This window comes from Vigna angularis, chromosome 4, assembly GCF_016808095.1.
Source record: "Vigna angularis cultivar LongXiaoDou No.4 chromosome 4, ASM1680809v1, whole genome shotgun sequence".
Classification (NCBI taxonomy): Eukaryota; Viridiplantae; Streptophyta; class Magnoliopsida; order Fabales; family Fabaceae; genus Vigna; species Vigna angularis.
The window spans coordinates 6,758,823-6,785,882 of NC_068973.1; the positions used below are offsets into that span (position 1 = coordinate 6,758,823).

The following is a 27,060-nucleotide window of genomic DNA, read 5'->3' on the forward strand; positions in this document are numbered from 1 at the left end:
AGCAGAGAGAGAGAGAGAGAGATTTGAATGGAGTTTAATGTCCAGGAGGTACCTTTTGACGTTAACCGAAGCCGTCTCCTTTTCACAACAGGCGTGGTCTGACCCCCCGAGCCCCCCCTTGGCACTACACAAAACATAATTAAAAGGAAAAAACATAACAACCCAAATTAACCTTTTAAATTTGTCAGAGAAAGAAAATGAGAAAGGTGCTCTCTCCTTTCTTTCCTCCTCCTACTACACGACCAAAACTATGCCATTACAGGCAAGACCTAAAGTTTGAGACACATCGCACCAAAACCTAGGTAGAATCAACTACTATATTACCTCGGTTCTCTCAACCAACAACACAACGCAAAAACACAAACACACGCTTATTTTCTTTTCTTTCTTTTCTTTTCTTTCCACTTTCCACCCTCTTCAAGATGCCCAGGCCAGGCCCAAGACCATACGAGTGCATGAGGAGAGCTTGGCACAGCGACCGCCACCAACCCATCAGAGGTTCCCTCATTCGACAAATTTTCAGGTTCTTTTTCTTTCTTCTCTTTAATGCTCTATTCCTTCCCTCCGATTCCTAACCGCGCCTCACCTGTTCGATTAGGGTCGCCAATGAGTTTCACTCTCCCTCTACTAAGAACAACAAGGAGTGGCAGCAGAAGCTTCCCGTCGTTGTCCTCAGAGCCGAAGAAATCATCTACTCCAAAGCCAATTCAGAGGTTGTTCTCTCTGTTTCCACCAAATGCATGTCACATTTTCTTAGATCTTTTTCTTTATTTTTTCTTTTCCTTTCCTTAGGCAGAGTACCTTAACCCCGACACGCTCCTCGACCGCCTCAACGATGCCATCAACACTATCATTCGCAGAGAAGAAACCAACGAGACCGGCAAGCTTATGCCACCATGTATCGAAGGTGCTAAAAAAAATTTCCCCTCACATTTCCTTTGAAAATTTTCGGAGTCTGCTTGTGTCATATAGGAATTATAAATTTGAGCGTTTTTTTTTTTATTCTGTTAGCTGCACTTTACCTTGGTTGCAAGCCAGAGAAAACATCAAGAAGTGATAGGCACAATAACTCCAGGACTTACCTTACATCGAGGAATCAACAATACCCTTGTTCTGTTTCTCCCGAATCTGTTGCTTCTAGCAATGCTTTAGCCTTTTTTCCAGTGTCGGATTCCAGCCACCAGACCAGCCTAAATAACTACTCTTTATTGAACAACTTTGCTGCTGTTCACCATCACCAACCCTTGGCAGTGCAAAGTAACCCCTCATTGAACTTGGGTTCGGTTTACCCATTGTGTTATGGTTTTGAAGCCCAACAGCCTCGACTGCGGATCAACAACCTAGGGAACACTTACTCTGATACAATCTTTGTTGGCAGACCCGTCGTTAGTCCAGCCTTGGAGCCATCTAGAATGGATCCATTGCGGAACTTGTACTGTGGTAGAGTCCATTGTTCTCCGAACAGAATTGTGAAAGAACCTGCTGTAAGTGTTGCGGAGGAGGAGTCGCGAGCCGGGGAATGTGATTTGTCTTTGAGGTTGGGTGTGTGCTTGCAGACTAACAAAACAAGTTCGGCATATGGCTTAGAAGATGTCAGGCTAAGAGTTTCTCAGGAGGCTAGTAAATTTGGCCGTTCATCTCAACAGATCAATGAAGGTTACTGTTTTTACCCCAGAGGAACTGGTTACGGTACCATTTAGTTGCATGCTTTGGGAACAAGCTTCATTTGGGGAACATAGTTGTCTTTTTTAGTTTCCTTGATAAAATAACAAGTGATTATTTCTTCAAAAGAAGTTAAACCAAATATGCATTTATACCATGACGTCGAGGGTGATCAGAACAGGGGCAACTTTTCAGAAGGGCAATGCGCTTCTAGGTACGGGATGGGCAATTTTGCGGGCAATGACGGTTCCGTCCAATCTGTTTACTGGTACAATTGTTGGGTCAGGTTTGTAGTTTGTCGTTCTTGTCGTAGCATATATGCTTTTGCAATTTTAATTGATCCATGATGTTTCGTCCTCTCACGTGGATTCTCTGTCTGTAGCTCTGCATGTAAAAATTAGGTGGTATTGATTTTCTCTATCATTGCTGCAAAATTGATCTGTATATATTAGCTTGCTTTGTTTTGGTTCTACTTGGTTCAGAAATTGCCAAATTCGAGAAAGGAAAGAGAAACAAATGTCTTAATGAATGTTTATATGCCCCAACTTAATGTGTGGCCTGATTGAATTAAAAAACTGGGGGGGCAAACATGGCAGATGTACTATATTTATGCTATCTGTACCTCTTAAATTCTTATGGTCATCAGTTCAATCTGCTAACTGGAATCACTTTTCAGTTAAGCCTTTGCTTTGCAGAATTATGTCTAATGCAAATGATCAGCCGAGAAAGAGGCCATAAGGTGCATTTTCCATTATAATGGGTGAATTATAAAAGTAAAATAAAAAAGAAAACTTTCACTTTTGTAATACTTAACAGGAATTAATTAGATGTATGACGACATCAGAGATTCAATATTCTTGCTCTTTCTTACACTTGATCTCATTAACACTGAGACTGTCCAATGTAATTGACAACGTTATGTTTGAAGTCAATCAGTCTGTCGTGTTAGTAGAAGCGTGAGTTTCTATATCATAAAAGATAAATATCTGATAACTCATTATTGATGCATTTCAAATTTCCTACTGTGCCCGATAAGACACAGGGCTTTTGATCATCAAACTCAATAATTTAAGAATGAATATTGAGAGTTGCAGGAGCAGAGGTTGGTTCCTGTATGGAATTCAACTCCTGCCTCTACGGTAATAGTAATCTCTACTTTTATGCAAATGAAAATCCTGTGCAGGAATGGCAATAGGTCTGTAAGAGTGCAGGCGCTTTTATGTATTCAATGCAGTTAAACCATTGGAAAAATTGCTCACAGCAAATGATTAAACTTCTGTGAAGTTCTGTAGATGCTTTTTGAATTAATTTGTAATTTAATTATAGCCGGAGTTTCTTATCTTAAAATGCATAATCTTTTAATGCAGATTTTCGTATTATCAGAGTGTAACTCCAATTCCAATTCTAATGAAAAATTATAGACAGACAGGCAAAGCTGATAGACCGTGCAATTAATAATTAAGATCAGTGTCGAACGTGTGACGATCATTCTGGTGTACTGAAGCAGATTGAATCTGTTGGATTTATTCACTTAACATGCCAAAAATGGTGAAAAGAGTTAGTAGATTTAACCCACTAATTAATTGTCTTATGTATCAACTTGGCAGGTTGAAGTTGGGACAAGGTTGATTTACTCGTTGGTTTGGTTGTCCTGGCTTTATGTATATATAAAACAAATTATATTTTATATTAGTGAAAATGAATAGTATGTATATATGTAAAAGAATAAAATGAGTAAAACGTATTAGAAATTAAATTAGTGTTTCTTAAAATATTTTTCATTTATTTTGATATTTTAGATTTGTATCTATTTCACTCTAGGGAAAGTACTTCATGATTTAAATTTTGAAGCAATTTTAGTAAACTTTTGATGTACTCTTTTGAGTGATTTGAATGCAGCCCACCCTTTTAAAAAAACTATACATTTATTAGAAAAGCCTAAAACATTGAGTGTAACCACTAAGAAGAGAGATTAGGAAAATTTCCCCCAATTCACACACTAGATTTTGTGTTGCTTTTGTTATTTTTGTGTAGTTTTGCAAGGATGTCTCTAAGTCCCCCAAAAGACTTCGGGAAGAAGGGAGTGTGAATATGGAAAGACAACAAGAAACCCGTAAACAACTCTTGAATTATTGGAGCAAGAAAGACTTGAAATCTAAAATATAAAAAATGAAAGAAGGGGAAGAAAACCTTCAAGAGCTTATTTCATGTATGAATGAAAATGAGAGAGATGATTTCTACTGCCAAGAAAGGAGGGTGCAAGGAGAGAAATAGGAGTGAACAAAATGAATTGTATTGAATTAAACTGTTAAAAACTGTTAGTGAATGAAAAAATAGTTTGTTTGAACTGAAGAGTACAGACAAACTAAACTGAACTATATGTTCAACAAAATCAAACTATACTAAATTGCATTGAAAATGGTCAAATTTGTCAACTCGAATGAATTCGACTGAATTTTGGCCAAGGCTGATTGAGTCAAATTTGGACTAGGTCTTACTCGGTCAATTTTGATCGAATTTCGATTGGTGATGACTCTCGAATTTAGGTTAGACATGACTTGGTCAAATTCGACCAAATTTCAATCTTGGTCGATTCTGTCGAATTAGACCAAATCTTGACCGTGATTGAATTTGGCCAAATTTTGATTGTAGCCTAGCCTATCCCGTTTCGACCTTTGGTTCAGACCATCCCATCTCGATCTTCGACCTAACTAGTCCGTTTTGACCTTTGACCTAAACTAGTTCGTCTTGACCTTCAACCTATATGCCTATGTGCTACTATGCATTTCATCAAAGTAGTTTTAAGTTAACGAGTAGCTAATTGAACTGCAACTTTAGAGGTTTAGTTTTTCAAAACGGAACTATAAAATGGTTTAGTTCACTTTTTTATTATAAATGGTTAAGTATTTTTAGTATAATATGACACAATTATTTAATAGTTCAATTCGATTAATTTTGTCCACTCCTAAAGGGATAAATATGCACATGAAGAAAAATTCAATAAAAATAATATAAACTTTCCTAGATTCATAGGTAGTGTTGATATCGATATATAAACAAAAATGGGAGAGGAAATTAGATTAAAATTTTCTTTTCTTAAGGAATTTTGGACTTTTGGACATGGGCCTTATTAAGTTTTTTTTTTCTTTTTTCTTTAGATTTTAAAGGCTATGTATTGGTTTGGTAGAATCCATTGATATTGAAGATGACGAGAAGAGGTTAATAGTCACTTGTGACGCATTAAAATTGTTCGAAAAAAAAGGTTTATATTCATACATTATAAAAAAAAGATTTGATTCTTCAAATTCAAATGTTGAGACAAGAAAACAAAAGTATGGAGGATGCTCCTTGTTAATTATAAGATTGATAAAGGGTTAGATCCAACCATGACAAGGTTTATGAAAGAGCCAAATCAAAACATTCAAGATGTAGTTGAATTTTATCATTGTAGATCTTTGGAGGAGCTTGTCCACCATGAAAGTGAAAAATCTTAAGGAGGAATTCTAACACAAGATTCTCTTCATATTTCACATGAAACTCACCATAAAAGGATAAGAAGGAAGAGGAAATGTCATCTTAAGGTAAGCATTCCAAAACTTCTCATTTTTTTTTATTCTTGTCTTCTTTCTCTTATCTCCCTCACATAACTCCTCAATCTTCTTCTTCACATCATAAAATTAAAGACCTTTCATTTTCTTCATCTAAACCTAATTTTCAAGAAAAGAGAAGTAAAACAAAATATTTTAAATGTTTGGATTATGAAAATATTGCGTCTGAGTGTCCAACAAAAATCCAACAAAAATAATTATGATGTTAAAAGATAATAGGGGAAATAAGTTCACAACATTCTTCATCTTCATCTTCTTATTCCCCTAAGTGATAAAAAGTGGGAGTTATCTTCAATTGAAGATGATTTCTTATTAATTAAGCTTATGCTTAAACATAATAATAAAGATTTAAAAGAAACTTAAAGTCAAAATACTTTTAACGTAAAATGCCTTATCATGAAAAAACAAAACTTACACCTTTATTATTGATGAAGGAAGTTATACCAATGTAAAAGTCAAATGATGGTAAAAAACTTCAACTTACTAACACTCCTAATGCTAAACCTTGCAAGCTACATTGAATAAGTGAAAAAAAGTGAGATTGATGTAAACCAACATGTACTTATATATCCTTTTCCATTCACCACATGTGCTTCTTGGAAGGTTACTCATAATCTTTTTCATACTTTTAGAAACTACCTTTTGTTTCTTCATAATTTTAAGGAACCATCTCTATATTAAGATTAATTAGGAGTTAATTAAGTGTTAAACATACCAACAATTGAGTTAATTTTAACTTAAGTAGTCTTATATGTTTGTATTTGAGTTTCCTAGTGTTTCTAAAACTTGAAAGGTATCATTTCCTATTCTTCACCATGACAACTCATTATAAAAGAGAGTCATTCCCTTTTGTAAAAATTATTTTTGAAGAGGAAATAAATTCTCCTTTTTGAAAGCTCAACCTTGACAGTCTTAAGAGTTCTATGCTCTTCTTCTTTCCTAAGTCTCACTCTATTTTCTTTTTAAATTAGTTACTTGTTCCTCTTTTGTTTCTTTTATTTCAATAAGGGCCACAAACATAACCATGAGTTCCGTTTGTTTCCACCATTGAAACCTTTTATTTCATGGTTGTTTAAATTCCCTACACTTTCTTGAGTTAATTAAGATTACACCAACTTTCTAAGATTCATATCAAATATTGAATTGGACAACTAACTTTTGGAAATATTTGAACATTAATTGTTTTTGGCTTTCATATACACCACATTGTCGCCCATTTTCTTCATCCTTTTCACTATTTTCACCTAATGAAGAACCTTCCTTCACTCAATTTATGTTTTCATTATTGGTAACAATTTCAATTACCTAAAGCATTAATGAAATGTCATACATAATCCTTAAAAAAGGTCAATAATACAATCAAAACATTGTCATTGAAAAACATCAGTATGTCACGTTCTAGTCGATTTATGACTCTAACTACATTTTATTTATCATACAATTGATGTTGTTTCTGTCTAACAAAGTGTTAACATTTCTTTAATTTTTATACTTCCCTTAAAATTTATTAAAAAAAGTTTAATAATAAAATTCGTAAGATAAAAAAATTGTGACAAAATGTGTAATTAAGTTAAAACTAATGCGTTTAGTTAATTTTTACGAGTAATAAATTATAATCTTATCTTTTGCACTACTCCTTACACATTTTTTCACAGTTAATTAATTATTTTTCTTGTATCTATTTTCTTCTTTAAACGGAGATTTTTTCCATGTTAACTGAACCTTTTTTTTTATGTTTTACCTTTATCTCTAAATTAATTTTAATTAGTTTTTTTTTACAACTTTCATGTTAAAAAGAATTTTATTTAATAATTTGATGAAAAATTAGAATACATAATTTGTATTTAAAGTATTATTTTATCACAACTTTAATTATGTATAATTCAATTATTTATTATAGATTTTAATCTATAAAAATATTATCCTACATTACACAAGCAAAGGTAAGAAGAAGAAGAAAGAGGACAGGTGGCAAGAGATAGAGCACCGTGACCCTACTCAGTGCCCAACTACTTCTCCGCTTTGTGTCCTAACTCCCAACCCACGTCTTCTTCTTCGTAACCTTTGTCCTCCTCAAGATCCCAAACACAACACCAAGTATTACAATTCCCCAATTTCAGACTCACCGGAATTAAAAAAATTCTAGCAAAAAAAAAGTTTGTTTTCTTTTTCTTTCTCCTTGGTCCTGTGTTATTGTTTTCTTCCCCCCCCCTTTTTTTTAAAAGATAAGTTTTTTTTTGTGCTGAATTTTGCAGGTGAAAAATGGCGAGCTTAGTAGAGCAAGAGGGTGATGCTAGCGAGGAAATTTTCACTTTGGAGCTACCTGCTCCACCTGGTTGGAAGAAGAAGGTTTGCCACTGTTTCTCTTCCTGTTATTAATGCACTGCTTCGCTTTGACTATTTCGTTTCAGGGGATTCACTACTTAATTCACTTTAATAGGCGGATTTTGTGTCCCCCTTCTTGCTTTGGCTTCAATGTGGGTCTTTTTTTTCTCTCTCTCTCGCCATATTCGGTCTGCACTGCGTGATTTCAATACTCTGTGACTTTACATAAATTAGGGCTTTTGGTACTTTTGGCTAGTTTGTGTTGAATTGTCTATGTTGAATAAACGTGCTTCAAAATTCTCATGAAATACATCCTGAGAAATTATATGACAGACGAGTGTCAATTTTTTGTTAGGGTTCTCTGGTCTCGCCCTATATTTTCCATATGCGGAAATGCGTTTTGATTGATTCTATTGTGGGTCTTACGTAAATATATCCCCAGACACGTTTATAACCTTTATATGCGAAATTGGTAATGTATTATTTATAGGACTAACGCCTTTATATTGAAATTTTGACACGAATGAAAATGTTTTTGGCTTTGGATTTTTATGTTTTTCAATCAGTAATAAGGGGTTATCACTGGACTCGAGTTGACTTTTTTTGTTCCAGCATACTTGTTTATTGCATTAAACTTGTTTTGAATTTGGCAGCTTATCGCAGGATAATGATTAGTATTTTCTAGCTGGAATAGTTTTGTTGATTGTTTTTCCCTCCAGAAACAAGTAAAGTGTGTACCAATCGTGAAATAAATTCCTTTTTCATTATGATAAATGAATGTAACGTAGTTTTTCAGAAAGAAACAAAAGTATTTACGCTGAATTGCTGGAATGAAGTCAGCATTTTGTGTTTTGCTAGATGCTTTTTGCAAATATTTATTATTGGGGAATTGTGATTGGTTTTTATGGAGGTGAGAAAAGAAGAGAAGCGACACAAATTTGGAAAATGTCTAAAATCATTTCATGTATGAGATTTAAAGTAATTTTTCATCTCAGAGTTTTGTTCTCAAAGTTATGTTTTTGTAGTGTTGTACCATCTCTCTAGTATACCCAGCTGATTTTCTGAATTTTTTCTAGCATTCATCCCTCATGAAATTACTTTGCATAAAATAATTAAGCAGTTCTTACTTGACTTTAATTGTTTTGAATGCATTGAATGACTGGTTAAAAGGAAAATATTTTGGAAGCTGCGTGCTACTCTAGATTAGCTCTTCTGAGCTGGTTAGGTTGGACTCCAAGCTACTGTTGTTAGGATTGTGTGATTGCAGTCATGTCATGTCGTCATGGATTAGCGATTCCGTACGAATCAAAGCAGACAGAAAAGTGGGTTAGTCACTTAGGAGTCAATTGAACTGCAATCATGGGGCAGTGGAGCAGAGCAATCCCCCAATGCTCCTGAAGAATTTTTCACAGCCGTAATGCAACCTGTTGCTACAAAACTCATGGCATTTTGTGGACTTAGCAGCTGCTCCTCCACTTTGATCTCTGGATGGACTCCATCGCCACCCTCTACCTGCCACTTAAGTCCCAGTGCTCCCACGTCTGTGTTCTGCCATCTGCCATGGGGAACTAGGGTTGCAATTTGGCTTTCACAACTGCCGTAGGTACTTAGCTACCACTTCGTTTAGAAGTTGGTGGGTCCTTGGGGGATTAGGGTTGCACTTGCACGCATAGCTGCTGCTGCGGGTACTTAGCTACCACTTAGCAGGAGGGTCCTAGGGTTTCAGTGGAATTAAGCTCACACATTTGTGTTTTCATCTTTCTGGTTTTATTTATTGGGACTCAATTTGAACCCAATTTAGTTTTTTTTGTCTTTTTATGTAAAACATTAATATAATATAATAAATTAAATAATAATAACAACAAAAAGTATAACAGTATTAAATGTATAATAAATTATTGAAAGCAATATATATAATAAACTGATTAACAATAAGAACTTAAAAATGTATGATATAATAAGTTAAAGAATAATAATATTAAAAATTATGTATTGTTTTGATTGGGGAACGTAGGATAGTACAATATTTGCTACAATCCCCAAGTTATGAGTTTTCATTCCCCAAGTTATGTCATTTATAATTTATGACCTCAAGAAGTTATGCAAGCCCTGTATCAGCGAGTCAATTATCTGATTTTTTTTAACGACTAAAATTGATAAATTTACTGGACATCAAAAAATTCAATAGGCCATTCTTTTCACTGCTATAATGCATTGGTTAGGTTTAAATTTTTAGAGGCTGTATGGCACATTTCCATTGAAATGTTTCTTACAAAATCATAAAATCATGTATATGCAATATCATTAAAATGTTTATGATGGTCCAACATCAGATTGGCCGCCAGTCATGATACATTTGGAAAGAAGAAATTGATTAAATACAAAATTGGAAATAAGAGTTCAGTTAAGAAATGAAAAATTCTAACTGAATAGTCTATTGCTGTTAAAAGATTGGTGATGGAGAGCTGTGATAGTGCCATTAGGGATTGAGAAATGAGCAAGTTTGGGGAGAGAGGGGGGGAGATAGGAAGAATCTTTCATGAGAGTAGTTTGTTTTAATGTTTTAAATACCATTCTATAGGGGGGTAGCAGAGTGGTTTTCTGTAGAAGCAGTGGTTGACCAAGTAGTGACTTGAATAGCAGTTGTAGTGAACAGGATAGCAGCACTATGCGTTGATCTCCGAAATACCCTCTGAGAAGAGAAGTTAGTGATACTTTGGTTTAAAATGCTGATACGTTTCCTCTGTATTCTTCCTTCTTTCCTTATTTGTTTCTTTTATGTTCTTTGTTGCTGGGTTCTTTAATGAGGAGTTTGCTCCTCATGTGATATCCCTAAAATCTGCAGTGAAATACCAGATTCTATTACTTTTGTTAATAATACTATTTGGATGATATCTGAACGTGATTGGAAGATACCCTAGAAAACTACCTTATATTAATGTTGTATTAATATTAATGATGTAAACTTTAGTTGAAGGGTTTGAAAAGGGGGTGGATCTTTCCACTCAAGCTTCAAGAGGCTCAAGAGAGAAGTTAAGAGAAAGAAACTTGCACCTCTGAAGATTTGGGTTAGGTTCTTGGTATGTTTATGATGACTAGGTTTGGTTCCATCAAGTCTTGAGTATAGTCACTAATTCTTGATAAGACCAAATTGTTCAAAGGAAAAACCCTAGCAGAGAAATTTCTCGTTCTCAGTGATAACTAAAACATTATGTTCATTCAATTCATTCCTAAATTATTTACACTATGCATTTGGAAGTAAATAAATGATTTTTTTTTTCTAAATATTGCAAGCATAACTAATATGTCAAGGTGGTTAAGTGAATCATAGTTAAGCTTGAGGTCAAGGGTCCCATTCCTACATTTAATTATTTTAATATTTTGTACATTTTAATATTTAATAAGCCTTGTATTAGTCTTGGGCTTCTATCTGGTCATGGGTTTGGGCTTGGTCTTTACTGTCCACTTCAAGGATGTTCCCCTTCCCTCTTAGTCTTGTCCCCATTCCTAACACAATTATTCAAGCAAAATCTTGTATTATGATTGTTCTTTTTTGTTTGATCTTTCCTGTAAGATGATAATTAGAAAATTACATACTGTACTTGATTGCAGTTCGTCCCAAAGAAAGCTGGTACTCCAAAAAAAAATGAGATTGTGTTCACTGCACCAACAGGAGAGGATATCAATAACAGGAAGCAGTTGGAAAAATATTTGAAGGCACACCCTGGTGGTCCAGCTGTATCAGAATTTGATTGGGGCACTGGTGAGACCCCAAGAAGATCCGCAAGAATCAGTGAGAAGGCGAAGGCAGCTCCTCCAACAGAAAGCAAACCCCCAAAGAAACGTAGTAAAACAACACCAGCTTCGCAGAAAGAAACTTCCGAGGAGGAAAAAGAAGAGGACACAAAGGAAACGGAGATGCAAGCAGATGATGAAATCGCTAAGGTTGATGAAGATATAGAGAAGGAAAATAATGTGGTAACGGAAAATCAAGATGACAAGACTGCAGAGGATACAAATATCAACAAATCAACTAATCCTGGAGATGTTAAAGCTAGAGAAAACGTTGAGGTACGTACTGATGAGGAAAAATCCAATGCTGCTGATGGAGAACTACACGCATTGAAAGATGAAGTTGTTGACAAAGGAACTGAGGGTGCAGTTTCTCTGAGAAATGATGAAGAAAAGATTGGGCAACCACGGGAAGAGACAAAAGAATATCACAGGTCTGGGGAGCCAGAGAAATCTGAAACATGCAGTACTGCTGACAAAACAGTTGAAGTGGAAGGAGTGAATACAGAAGAATACATCAAAAGTACTAGTAAACTTGAAGAAGTTGAGAAAATAGAAGGAACGAAAGTGAACAGTGAAGAACATGACAAGCTTGATGATATAAATAAGAAGGTTGAAGCTGAGTTGACTGAGAATGGCAATCATGGGAGTTGAACTGGTGAGGTCAAAGCCTGGAGCAGGCAATAGATTAATAAGCTCTAGGCGTCTCCTCATTCTGACCCTTCTAAATCTGTTTGAAGATGACTGTAGTTTTTGTTAATGTTATATATCTGATTGTTTATTGAAACTACAATATACAGTTACAGAGCATAGCCATGTAATATACCATCTGTGCATGTATTGGACAGATGTGTAGCTTGTAGTTGCTGTTGTCACATGAGGTAAGATGTATGATATGAACCTCAATCATATGTAAGGCAGTGGTCCTAAATATCCTAGTCTTATGCTATTATGGTAGGTATTGTCTAAGTAATTTGGTCCTGGTTGAACAACGGTTCATATGGAATTACCATTTTCTGTTTCATGGATTTGGATTATTTCACTTTTCTAAATCACGTGAAAGTGATTAATTATGAATTATTCTGTTTTTAAACCTTTAACCCACAAAAATTTGTTTGAACTCATTCCAACTTTTAAAGACAAAGTATTGATTTATATAGGTATTATCTACTTTTTAATGGCAAAAGGAAATGGATATTGACATTTTTCTACTCCAAAGCATTTTTCTTAGATAAATAATAAACTATTGAAAATAAAAGATAAAACGATTCATTTATATTACTTCTATAAAAAAAGGGGTTCATGAAAACAAAGAAATAAATATTTCAAAATAAAATATATTTAGGCATTAAAATAACACATACAAATGTTTTATGATAAAAATTACAAAACTTTAAGAGAAATTAAAATGAAACTCCTCTCATGAATTCGTGAGTTAAGATCAACATACACGGAGGTCATATATGAGCTTGATCTTGTCTATATGGAAGATAGTGAAGACTTTGAATAATGGATGAATCCTGTAGACATCTTTGAGTTTGAAATCAGTTGCTACAGTGCAATCAGTTGTATTAGCAATGTGCAAGGAACGTTTTCTTTGCATTTTAGTCTTGCCAACTTGCATAATAGTTTTCTATTCTGAGCCTCAGATTCAAGCTTCTATTCTCTGGAGTGAGAATCATTGTCTAAAGGCCGCTTTGGATGCTGCTGGTGCTCTTCTTAAACAGCCCTTCAAGCACCAGAACCCTTCATGATGAAGCTGCTCGATGGAAAGCAATGACTGACTACATTCTTGCTCTGTCTTTCGTGCCAACAACTTCGTCTATTTATCATCCAATGATGAAGACATGGAAAAGGTTGACTAGATTCGGTCATTTTGTTTGTCAATGACTTTATTATTGATGCTTAAAGAAAAGGGAGAAATGCATATGATAATGTTCAGGGATGAATATGTTTTTTATGATAAGAAAAAGGGAGTTTACAAATTAAGGGGGAGCAAGCAATCCTTAGGGGAGCATTTCAAGTTGATGAGTTGTATTTTTTTTTTTTTGCTTAGAAAATGTAACAAATGTTATAAAATTTGATTTTATGATTGAAGTTTTATTTTGCTTAGAAAATGTAACTTGTTTTTATAAACATGGAAGAGACTGGTTGGTCATTATTAGAATAAACTAATTATTTAATTAATCTAAACAAGTCAGTAATTAAGTTTAAATGAAATTAGGTCGATCCCAATCAAAAGCTCATAGAAAAAACTATAAATATAGGTTAAAAATATGATTGTTGAAACTTTTACTATGCATTTATTATAACTTTAATCGCTTAACCGATCGAACTTAAGTTGACTTAAGCATTGAATTATCTTTAGCAGATACACCCGATTGATTGGAGAATATATTATCTGAATAGGAAGAGGACAACTAAGGAGTAAGCAACAAGAAAATTGTTTTAAGTGGACATTCAATCCTACATACAAAACATTTTGGCACCCACTATGAGGTTGAGTGAAAAATTCTGAAGCCCACACGATAACCACTAGGAATTTGGTGAGCAACGTTGTAGTAGAGGAAGCCACTAGCGATAAGATGGACCCAATAGAGATGATGCAAAAAATGCAGAGGCAGATGAACGAGATGTAAAACAAATATGAATAAGAGATAAAAGCACTAGGGGTTTAGAATAAGATCATTCGCCAGGAGAGAGGCAGCAAAGGTTCTGTGTGCTCCACCCCAACTCTTAACGGAGTAACTAAAAATCCTGTGATGAGTCAGACCGAACAATCTTGGCAAGTAACATCGGTGCAAGTAAGGACCGCCACCACTCTATCTCAACCATCAACATGGACAATCTATTTGGATCATGGAGACCCTTTTACCTTATAATTGAAGAATGTCGGTGTCGACAAATACAACATATCTATTCACTTGGATGAACACATATGGATCTTTATGAACCAAATGACATTATACACGACAAACAATGCCATTTGGTGCATGGTTTCCTCCACCTCTCTAAAGGGTGAAGCCTTAGCTTGGTTTTCGTTGTTGTTGAAAATTTAATAGATTGCTTTGTGACCATCCGAGCAAGATTTAAAGCTTAGTTCACAACAAGCCAACCATATCACTTAACACGTTAGGCAAGAGAAAGAGGAGTCCCTTCGGGCCTTCATGGAAAGGTTCAAAAAAGGTGTCTTTGTAGATATAAGACCTCAACACAAATGTGGCCATGCACCACTTGATCATAACATTACGAAGAACCGTTCATCGACAACTTATGTACGAAGGTCATTGAGAACATGGACGAGCTAAGGTAAAGAGCAACCTAGTATATGTAGGTGGAGGATACGAGAGACATCCATAAGAAATACTAAAGGGTCCTCATTTCAACAATTACATCCGTTGAGTGTGCCTCGAGCCAAAATATTAGAAAAGACACTCAATGTTGACTTATTGTCTATTCCCAAGAAGAAGTTGACTCCTCCTAATGTCGATGGGAACAAACATTATCTTTATCACTAAAATCTAGGTCATACCACAAAAGAGTGTTCAACCTTGAGGGATAAAATCGAAGAGCTCATCAGAGTTTACCACCTGAGGCAATTCATGAAAAAGGATCGCTCAGATAGAAGTCCACCTTGTCAATAGAGTCTAACGTGCAATACTAAAAGAACAGACCATATGATTAGGCGAAAAAGGGTGTCGACCAAGTACAAAAGCCAGAGCAAGAACAAAAGCAAAGATCACCCACTAAGGACTCAAATAGGTTCGATGATTTATAACCGAGAGGTATAAGTTTGGTATCTGTTGGTGTAGGCTAAAACATCCTACAATTTATTGTTTGGTTGGTCGTGCTTAAACACATTTGAGGCCATATTGTCTATGCCACACTTGGTCATGAAATTTCCATTCGATAATGGTCGAATCTGATAGTGCATGTAGATCAAAAGGTAGCTTGAGAATGTTACGTTGTCGGCCTGAAGGTGACACCATACAACCCCTTTGGAAGGTTCACCGATCAAAGGTGGCGATGGTTGATCTAGACCCCAGAACGAATGTCACCGATAGGATGAAGCCATAAGTAGAGACCAATAGTTTGAAGATAGGTTGATTGGATGATCAAGTCACTAAGTTAACTAATGACTTAAGTAGGGAACATGAACGGATGTTATTGGACATGCTCCTAAAAAAGAAAGATTTGTTGCTTGGACGTCGAGGGATATGCCCAAAATCCAACTAGGAGTTATGTCCCACAAGTTGTCTATCTTTAAGGAGGCCAAACTAGTGTAGAAGAAACGCAAGCTAGGGGAGGAGAGGTGAAAGGCGGCCGAGGCTGGGGTAGAAAAGCTGAACGAAGCAAGATTCATTCTGGAAGTCAAGTACACCAGTTGGCTTTCCAACATGGTATTGGTGAAGAAGTCAAACGATCAATGGCGAATGTGCACCAACTTCACTGACTTGAACAAAACATGCCCTACTGATGCATATCCTCTCCCCAGTATCGATCAACTGTTAGATGGCGCGTTAGGGCACTAGGTGCTAAGCTTCTTGGATGCTTATTTGGGATATAACCAAGTTCTCATGAACTACCCGAACAAAGAGTTGATCATTGAGTGGACTAACTACTACTATAAAGTGATGTCGTTGAACATGAAGAATGCAGGTGCAACCTATCAATGCTTAAAGGATAAGATCTTCCATTATCAAATAGACATGAACATGGAGGTCTACAAGATGTTGAGACCCGATATCAATTGGTCGAGAAAGTCACTCTAACATTGTTATTTGCCAACAACTGACTTAGGCCCATTTCCAAAGTCACCAGGTAGTCATCCAGACCAATCACCCAATAGAAAATACACTCAAAAAGCTTGATATGGTAGGAAGAATGATTTCCTGGGTAGTGAAGTTTTCGAAATTCAATCTCAAATTTGAACTGAAAGGCTTTGTCAAAGGCTGGCATCTTATTGACTTTGCATTTGAGTTGCAGGGATCCCAAAGCAACTAATCGACACCCATTAGACTTTGTATGTGGGCGGGTAATCAGACAAAAGGGGAGGAGAAGCATGCATTGTTCTAGAAAGCCAAATGGGGTAGGCATGAAACAATAATTGGTTTTAAAGTTCAAAGTGTCAAACAAACCAGCCAAGGACTTGGGAAAGACTGAAATGCAAGATCGACTAAACTAGTGGTTGGCCATGTACATGTCAATGGTATGGTTGTTGACACTTTTACTAATTGAACATGAATTGACTTAAGTATCAAAGTATCTTTAGCAGGTATACTTGATCGGTTAGAAAAGTGATTATCCAAATAGGAAAAGAACAATTGAGGAGTAAGCGATAAAGAAGTTATTTTAATTGGAAGTTTGACCCTACACACAAAACAATTATTAATCAAAATAAGAAAACCCTACAATTTCATAATGCTAAAAACTAAACTAAAGGTGAATAAAATCCAAAGCAAATAATATACGCACAAACATAAATAGGTAGTAAGCACTCTTATGTAGGTGAATCAAACCTAGTTAATTTGGATTAAAAAAAAGTGAGGTTGTGTATGAGAAAAGGTATACCTTTATTCTTTATTATTGAAATAACTGACCCTAGTAGTAGTGGGATTGAATAAGTTCTAAACTGTTTTTATGAACAACAAACTAAATTATTATAAAAACATTAAAAACTAAAATAACAAAGTAGTTTGATACTAGTTCATTAAACCTCATGGGTTACATAATACAAATTTTTAAGGATTTAAATAACTAATCATAGATTAAAATAAGTGCATAAACTACTTCTAGTTATCACAAGTACATAAACCACTTGTCATTATCTTGACTCAATTCCTTAAATATTAAGACCTTAAAATGACGTAAAAATTGATAAGGAAGAGTATCCTAAGGATGAAGAAGAAAACAAAGAAAAATAAATACAAGAAACATGACAAAGAAATACACTGATCAAACAATATAAGGATGAATTTCAAATTCATAAGTATTATGAATTGTCTGGCATTTGTTGTTGTAGTTGGAGCCTAATTGTTTTGATTAGATGACTTAAAATTCAACTAACGAGACAATATATTTATGAAAAAAAATACTCAAGCAATTAAAGTATCTTATGAGATGATACCATACACTAGACATATAATACAAAGATTTATTTGTTCAGTACTCTATTTAGTCTAAGTGTGTTCATGCAACTGAAGTATGTTCTTGACAAATCATATGATTAAATCTTAACTAATTAGATGATATCACAAGACTTTGAGATTAGATAAAAGTAGCCATAAACGATTAAAAGTGGTTGATCAGAACACTACAAATCAACGTTCTCTGATTCATTACTCTGATTATTAACACTAGCGCAAAAACAGCGTATAACGTCACACGTTCATCGTCGAACCACTCAATAGCCAATGTTAAAAATGACTGGTGGCATTTTTGTAAATAAATGCAATTATTAAACGTCGTTTAGAATTGTAATTCGATGTAAAATGATATAAAACGTCGAATGCCCCAGCGTTAGACGTTAAAAGGTTAGTGAATTCAATAAAAATTTGAGCGGGAGATTGAAAATTCATTCACTTTATCTTAGCGCGCGAGACTCTCTTCTCTGCTCAAACTTTTCTCGAACGAAGTTTGACGACCATCACATGTAATCTTTCTTTCATTTGATACAAATGCATGTTAATTTACTACTTTAGGTATGATTTTTGTTTGTTTTAACCGATTATTTTTGTGTTGTTGTCCTTCATAGGTGCATTTTGCTTTCTCTCTCACATGTGGCAACACTTTATTCCGATGAACCAAGGTTAGTTTTCGTTTTCGTTTTCGTTTTGAAGAACTTATTTGTTGAACTTATTTCTTGTTATTTTTTGTTGAACTTGTTTGTTGGTATTGTTTGGGTGAACTTATTTGTTGTTGTTGTTTGATTGAACTTGTTTGTTGTTTGATTGGACTTGTTTGTTGTTTGTCATTGTTGTTTGTTATTGATACTATATTACATGTTCATAGTTCATGCTTTACAAAATACCAAAAACTGAAATTTGTTGTTTTTCTGTTTTTCAGATCTCGTAGAGTTGTAAAAAAGGATCACAATTAATTTAAAAAAATAAAAAATTGATTAACGTCGTTTATTGATAAAATTCGACGTTAATTTAACGTCTCCCGATATGACGTCGTTCTCGAATTCGACGTAAAAGACCCAAAATATTCGACGTTGTATGCTGTTTTTGTACTAGCTATTGATTGCTTATAATAACAAGCCACAAGTTCAAATTATTTTAGATAATAAAACGTAAATAAAAAAGTTTTATTATGAAGTAAAAATGATATTAATGACAAACGATCATATTACTTCTATGCAAACATGATTTATATGTGACTAACCATTAATTTGATCTTGATTAAATTTGATAGTGATTACACTACTAACAAGAAATTACATAATATATTGCACACGTTTCCTTTAATAGAATTTTTTTTGAAAGTTGGAGAGAAAATAAAATCAAAGGATTCCAAATCAAGCTCTCTCTGAATCAAGAAGGAGGAAAACTATTAAAGCTTAAACAAAAATATTTAGAAATTTAAAGATCAATTCGAAGAAAACATCATGACTTTCTATATGAAGAATTATATAAGAAGTTGAAATTGTAAGATCGAATACTTTAGATTCAATAATACTTCAATGACTATATTTTCAACAGTTATAAATAGAGGACAAACTAATCAAGAAAATATAAAAATAATGACAACAATGTTTACGAGAAAAAGAGAACAAATCATTGTCGATTCTACTTAGTGAGTAGTTAAGTCTAAAAAACGGTGAGTACTAAACCATTGTAATAGTCTTCACATATTGAAGTTTATCTCGTGAGCTTAAATTGAATTATCTTACTCTGAGAGTGTTTCTCAATTATCCTATTGAGAGTTCTTGATATTGGGGAGAGACTAAGAAGATTATGTCCAAAGAGGTTTATACTTATTACCTGCAGAGGTGTATGTACTCATGATAACTGCAAAAACTGATAAGTTAAGTCTGAAAACTGAGTATACTAAATCATTGTAATATTTTTCACATATTGAAGTTTACCCCCTGTAACCTTAAATTATATTATTTTACTTTGAGAGTGATTCTCAGATATTCTATTGAGACTTATTGATCTTAGGAGAAGATTGAAAAAGTTATACCTACATATGTTTGTATTTATTACTTAGAGAATAGTATGTACTTATAATAATTTGTATTTATTACTTAGAGAATAGTAAGTACTTATAATAATTGGAGAAACTGATACTCGTGTAACCATATAAAATGAGCTTTTTGAAAATTAAATACATTTTAAATTCTAAAATATAGAATGTAATTTTCAATATGTAATGTATTATGAATTGCCAATTTAAAATATATTTAATTTACAAAAAGAAATCTAAAATGTAAGTCAACCTTAAAATCTTATGGATTGTAATTCAGCAAAAGCAAGATGAGAGACGAAGGAAATATATGATAATAATTATATATATATATATATATATATATATATATATATATATATATATATATTAAATATGTCTGTAGTTAAATCTGTCATAGTCTTACTAAACTCGGCCTTTCGATCGCTTCGTCAGCCACAATTCAATTTGATTTTCTGTAGATTATTTTTTCGCTTGAAAATACTACTATTCTTGTTCATAGAGCATGATATAGCAAGTAAACTATGTTAGTTTTAATTAGTTAAGAAGTTTAGTTTTAAGTAGTTGGTAGCAAGTTAGAAGAAGTATATGAATATATAGGTTGGAGATGGAAAACGAGATGTTGATTGAAACCAGAAATTTATTTTATTTTATTGAGAGATCAGAATAATCTGACGAAGCAGTTTTAGATATCGGCCTTAGAGTTGCATGGAGGAAGAGGAGTCCCACACAAACACTTGTTGTGAAGATACGAAAACTCATCAAACCTCTGCAATCGCCCACCCTGCGGTATCTCACCACACAGCCGATTATAACTCACGTTGAAATGCTGCAGATATTCAACTTTCGTAAGCGAAACAGGAATGCTCCCATAAACCTTGTTGTGATTCAGATCCAACCATATCAAGCTCGTTTTCGGAAACGTCAAAGGGGACAGATCAAACTCCAACGTGTTCCTCGAAAGCTCAAGCACCTGCGTCCTTTTCTTGCTCCCGAAAAGCACGGAAGCATCACCTTCCAGTTTGTTCCTCGAAAAGTCTATCCTTTCAGGGTCTAGGTTGACCACGGAAGCGGGAATGGGCCCTGAAAGCTGGTTGTGAGACAGGATGAGATCAGGCCCGGGCTTGTTGAAAGACCCGAATGAGCCCGGGATGGGGCCCGTGAGCTGGTTGCGGTCCAACTGAAGGGAGGTGAGTTTAGGCAGTTGGTAAAGTGAGGTGGGAATGGAACCGGATAGGCTGTTAAAGGAAAGTTTGATCAACTAGAGGTTGGTGAGTTGCGACAGAAAATCAGGTACCGGGCCTGAGATACCCGTGTTGGTGATGATGAGAGACTTTAGTTTGGTGAGTTTGGCAATGGTGGGTTGGATGGGCCCGACAAGGTTGGGGAGCTTGTGGAAGGTTAGAAATTGGAGGTAAGGAAGGTCACCGACAGAAGGTGGTATTTGGCCCGACACGTCAGAATCTGGATCAGAGGAAGATATGTCGAGGTATTCTGTTGGTTTTTTCGTCACACCTGACGCAGTACCATTCGCAGCAATCGACGTTGGGATCCCACGACGCAAGGATGTATGGGTTGTTGAGGTCATTCTTGAGTTGGAGCAGTGCTTTCTTGTCTTTTGGGTGGCACCGCTCCGAGGAAGCGAGTGGGAATGGGGAGAACAGTAGGAAGCATAACAGTCCCAAGATCAGCGTGGTTTTCATTTCTGCTTTGAAAGATGTGAAGAGGGTAGTTTGTTGGAGGTGGTTTACGAGGATGCTTCCCATTTATAGAAATGGTACTATAACGCAATGGGATTGATATTGGGAAACCACGTTTGCCATGCAGAAACAAAAATTATGGGAAAAAAATGGGATTGTTTATCTCGTAAATTATTAAAATGAGGTTAGTTGAATTAAAATTTATGTGGATAAGTAATTATGAGTTATGACGATTTTTTTATTGAAATCATTACATATTATGATTATTCTATAAAATTTGAAAAATGTGAAGTACGAGTACTTTTAATTTATTGGATATCGTGGTGATGATTTTCAATTAAACCAAAGTCCACTTGACTTATGATAACTTTAATTGTAATATTTTTTTTTATATTTTTTTATATTTTTAGACTTAATCAATTGTGAAATAACTTTTAAAAATATGAACATATGGATTAAAAATATGAACATATGGATTAAAAATAATAATGATTAACCGACTTATTTTATCATGGTTGTAAGGGATCTAATTAGGACAACATTTGAAAGGATTGCATCATGGTTTGTTGATCGAGACCTGAAGGTAGATTCTATGTTAAGAGTTGACCATCAATATTTGAAAGAAATAAATGAAATTATTATAAGAAATCAACAAGTGAGCATGTGTCATGTCCATAGATATGATTGACAAAATTTTGAATTTGAGGTTCAAGAAATAATTTCTCCACATGATCACTGTCCATCAATGTCTTTCACAACTAAATTAAATTATTGGTGGTGTGATTATGGTCATTTTCAAGCTCTTCGACTGTCTTGTCATCATGTAATAATTGTCTGCTTTTTCTCTTTAGACCTGACCATATACATCCATCATGTTTATAGTCTATATACCATCAACAAGGTATATGAATTCCACTTCCATCCAGTTAAGAATAAGGATTATTGAATTTATTTAAATTTAGACCTAATTGCATTCCAAATAGTAACATGTGTCATAGGATATTGAGACGACCTATAAACTACTCATATCAACCATGAAATGGATCGACCCAATCCCAATTAATCAAAAAAATGTTCCTATTGTAAAAATGAAGGACATCACAGGGGAATTTGTCCCTATCGTGATTAGGTTTTTTATCATTATGTTATAATATCTATGTCTTAAATTTTTATTATTTTAATCAACATATTTGATCTTTTAATCAAATCATGCAACTCATTGGACTTGGACTTTAACACAACCTCTATTTTATATAAAAATAATAATAATGAAAGTCATTACATTAACCATAATTTTAACTTGAAAAATTATACATAACCAAAGTCATCATTCGTAAAAAATGACTTTGGTTCAATTGAAAATCATTACTATGAACAACATCCTATAAATTGAACTTTGTCATCACTCATAATGACTTTCAACAAATTTAAAAAAAAAAATCAGTATATATAACTTATAATAACTTCACCTTTTTTAAATTTTATAAAAAATATCAAGAGTCATAATAACTTCAAGGTGATAAGATCTCATAACAACTTATTATTATACCATAAATTTTAAGTAAATAATTCATTTTTATAATTTACGGAATAAACTACCCCTTTTCTTAAATTTTCCTAAAATTCGACTTTGATATTCTCGTAAACTTAAACATTCGTTTCACGTTCTCTCTATAACAATATAATAATGTATTTTTAAATCAAAAAAATAAAAGAACTATTATTAAAATATTCTTTTATGAAGTTGTTATAACTTTTTTTTTCTATTGGTTCTTATGCGAAACAGACAGCTCGATAATCAAGTCTAAAAGCCTTTAGTAACTTTTTAAGTCCATCATAAATTCAAATCTTTTTAATTAACTTTTTTATTTGATGAATATTAAAAGTTTTATATTTTTTAATTAAATTATTATTGTTTGATTTTTTCTAATTGACGATATTGTATTCATCTTGTTTATTTATTTTTATGTACTAAAAATTGTGAGGAGCTATTTAATTAATATAAAATAACGAGTAATTTTACTCTATTTATTAAAAGCATGTTGAATAATAAGAATGAGATCTTACAACGTTTTATTATATATTTATTTGTTTTTACGTGAGATTTTATGATTAATATAAATCAGTATTAATATAAAACGATAAATAATATTTATTTCTTTGATCGTTGAAGACAAATTATAACAAGAAATTGTTACCTTCACTGTATTTACTATAACTGGAAATTGTGGGGGCTTCATTCCAATAAAAAAAAAAGGAGAATAATTCGTCACGATATTTGTAGCTGCATAGGTGGAATTAAAAAATAGACGTAGAGCTTATAGGTAAAACACGTTTGCCATATGGGAAAGCAAAAATTACACTTTGATACTCTCTCAAATAAAAACATTCATTTCACATTCCATTATAACAATATAATAATATACATTTTTAGATTAATAAAACAATCATTAAATATATTATTTTATGAGGTTGATAAAAAAATTTTTATTGTTGGTGTCAATCTATTGGCTCGAGGAGAATAGGATACACAAAATTGTATACCTAACAATTAATAGAATGGTACATATACTAGAGTTGCAATTAATTACATATAATTATAAAAAGAACAGTTAAGAATATAATTTTGAAAATAATGATTCAATAATTGATGGAGATGTAATCCATTTTTTATTTATTTTAATGAGCACATTATTAAACATTTATGTGTTATTTTTTCTATTTATATTATGTGGTGTGGGGCTTCAACCCGTAAAAAAGAAAAAGGTAAATAATTCCTCACGAGATATGCAAGCTGAAATAATGGTGGAATTAAAAAATAGGCACAGTGACACAGCCACTATCCTATTATCGCAATTATTTATTTCACATTTTTTATGGCCTTCGTTGGCAATTAGGGAAAGTGTTAGGACTTCTTTTGCCAATTAAAGAGTTGAAAATAATGTTTTACATGTGGCACTCATCATGTCACTTTAGCAAATAATTATTTCTTTAAATAGTAATATCAAGTTTTAGCTTAAACCATATAATTCCTTTAAAAATATTCTCACTCCCGTTTGGATGCCACCAAGGGCCGGATATGCGGATTTTCTTTCAATTCCTGCCTTCTCAAAATTTTAAAATTTTATCTATGTACAGTAGAAATTTATGGTAATTAAATTTTTTATTTTATAAAGTACATCATTTAGTATTAATAAATAGTAAAATATAAAACTAAATGTAATAAAAAATTAAAAGAATTATTAACATATTTTTTTTTGTTTTTTATTGTCTTTTGAGTTACTTATTATTATGTGTGTTCATATTTAATATTTTTTTATGTCTCTTTTTTGTTTCTAAAGAAAAAAAAGTTAAATACAAATTTACTCATTACTTATGTTTTTATTTCTCATTTATTCTTATTGATCACTTAATTTATCTTATTTAATTTTTTTTGTTTTTACAACTATAACAAAAAAGACATTTTTTTGTAATAAAAGTTATCAAAACAAATAAACTGGAAAATAAATTTCTTATAAAAGAAAATAGCTAAAATTTTTAGTTATAATTTAATTATTAATTAGTTCAAGAATTGATGAACAAAGATCAATCCTTTAGACATGTGAATTTATTTTATACTTAGTTATATTAAATTATGTCTTCATTTTTGTTGTATTAATAACAATAATTAAATATATAAATATTAAATATATTATTTTAGCTCTTTAAGATTATTGGTCAAGATTGTCACTAAATGATGTTGGATAATACCTAATGCAGAAAATTGAGTGCAACAAAAGAAATAAACCACTGATATCTTCATAGCCATATTATCAGTAATGCCTTTTTCATCTTAGACTAGCTCATTGCCCTCAATACTCAGGGGATTAGATAGATGTACTAAGAGAAATAAGGATTATATTAGAAATCACAATTGATCATCTTAAAAATCATCTTGGCTTACCCTGAATAATAGTATTTAAAAGATATGTTCCTGATTTGTTATGACGTATTTGTGTATAGTTTTGCTTCAAGACATTTGTTACAATACATCCTCATCAAGTCTGGAGGGCTAGTGTATTATAAATTATTGAGCTCATTTCTGCCAAAACCAACTACAATATGTAAGCCAGAGTTCAGCTCGACCAAGAACATATTAGTTATGTGCAACCGAAGATCATAATGGTCAAAGATTCTCAACATCATGTCAACCTAGACAATGTGTCAATGAGTCTATTTGTCGTTTTAACAAACATTCATTAGTGTACTATATGAAGTATACCGATCGGAATTGATTGTCATTAAGCAGGTACTAATAGGTCAGATTGTCTTACGCTCTACAAATATATTGCATTAATGATTAATTATTGGGTTTGATTACCTAAAATATATTGCACTAAACTAATGGTTAATCAATGGACGTGGTTGTCATAATATAAGTAGACAACTGATGTCCAGGTACAATCATCTTCTTCTATCCTAATAAAATATAGACCTCTTTATGAAACATATCTAACTTGAGCGTCGGAGTGTCTTCTACAGGTCAACCACCAATCACGAAGGATTATTTGAAGAGTTGGTCGATCGGAGCATAGCAACGAAGGACGACCGACCCCATACAAATGTAACCGAAACATTTTGGCGCTCACCGTGGGGCCGAGCGGCATCCCCATGAAGCCACGACCAGACGCGCGCTCGGTCTCGACATCGCTATTCGGATCAACACTAGGTTTTGTAACAAGAGTAAAAAATTCCGTAATAATTCCTAAAGGCATGACTTTTGTTTTGAGAACTTTCAAGAACGTTCAGCCCTACATCCAACCTTCACAGAGCTGCGTTCAACCTTGTCAGATTCTACCAACTCTTAATTTTAAATTATAAAATATTATGCACAAGATGGTTGAGAGTTGCGTTCAACCTTGTCAGGTTCTACCAACTCTTAATTTTAAATTATAAAATATTATGTGCAGGAAGGTTCAGACCTCAACTTGGTCAGCTATAATGGTCGCTCGGGGGAAGTCAGAAAAATGGCTTCAGAAATCCCCGCTCAACGCAGGCAGTCAGAAAAATGACTCCTGCCTCAAGACCGCTCGGGGGAGTCAGAAAAATGGCTTCAGAAATCCCCGCTCAACGCAGGAAGTCAGAAAAATGACTCTTGCCTCAGGACCGCTTGGGGGAAAGTCAGAAAAATGGTTTCAGAAATCTCCGCTCAACGCAAGAAGTCAGAAAAATGACTCTTGTCTTAGGACCGCTCGGGGAGAAGTCAGAAAAATGGCTTGAGAAATCTTCGCTCAACGCAGGAAGTCAGAAAAATGACTCTTAACTTTAAATCCGCTCGGGGGGAAGTCGGAAAAATGGCTTCAGAAATCCCCGCTCAACATATGAAGTTCGAAAAAGAACTCTTATCAGTCAACTACTCAACAAGTTCAGCTTTGTCAGGTTCCAATGTCTTTTCATTATAAAAATAAATATTGAAGCGTTTACTTTATTTAAAAGCATATTTTTTGGAGTGAAAATCTCTTGCAGAGGAAAAAGTTTCAAAGAGAACTCTTAGCATTTTCTGTTCAGTCTAAGGAATAGATCCAAAGAGAACTCCTAGAGTTCGCCGCTCATATAGCAATGAAGACTTAAAACGTCGAAGATAGACTCCCTAAATACTACGTGAGCGACCTCTTTTAAAGCTCATAATAATCCCTACGCACCTCTTTTAATAAAGAGTTTGCTCGGACTTGGAGGGCGTATGTACTATATGAAGTATACCGATCGGAATTGATTGTCATTAAGCAGGTACTAATAGGTCAGAT

The 27,060-nt window shown here is 33.7% G+C and overlaps 2 protein-coding genes and 1 pseudogene across 2 annotated transcripts; 2 read left to right on the forward strand and 1 right to left on the reverse strand.

Moving 5' to 3' along the window:
• Positions 1 to 161: 161 nt before the first annotated feature.
• On the forward strand, positions 162 to 2,179 carry LOC108330621 (uncharacterized). The gene is made up of 4 exons (XM_017565113.2): positions 162 to 523; positions 599 to 713; positions 793 to 907; positions 1,012 to 2,179. The coding sequence occupies exons 1-4, from the start codon at positions 423 to 425 to the stop codon at positions 1,698 to 1,700; spliced, it is 1,020 nt and encodes a 339-aa protein (XP_017420602.1). The 5' UTR covers positions 162 to 422; the 3' UTR covers positions 1,701 to 2,179.
• Positions 2,180 to 7,269: 5,090 nt separating this feature from the next.
• Positions 7,270 to 12,424, forward strand: LOC108332123 (methyl-CpG-binding domain-containing protein 11). Its single transcript, XM_017567247.2, has 3 exons — positions 7,270 to 7,426; positions 7,526 to 7,619; positions 11,208 to 12,424. The coding sequence occupies exons 2-3, from the start codon at positions 7,533 to 7,535 to the stop codon at positions 12,039 to 12,041; spliced, it is 921 nt and encodes a 306-aa protein (XP_017422736.1). The 5' UTR covers positions 7,270 to 7,426; positions 7,526 to 7,532; the 3' UTR covers positions 12,042 to 12,424.
• A 7,797-nt stretch (positions 12,425 to 20,221) lies between these two features.
• On the reverse strand, positions 20,222 to 21,367 carry LOC108330165 (polygalacturonase inhibitor-like; annotated as a pseudogene).
• Between the last annotated feature and the right edge of the window lie 5,693 nt (positions 21,368 to 27,060).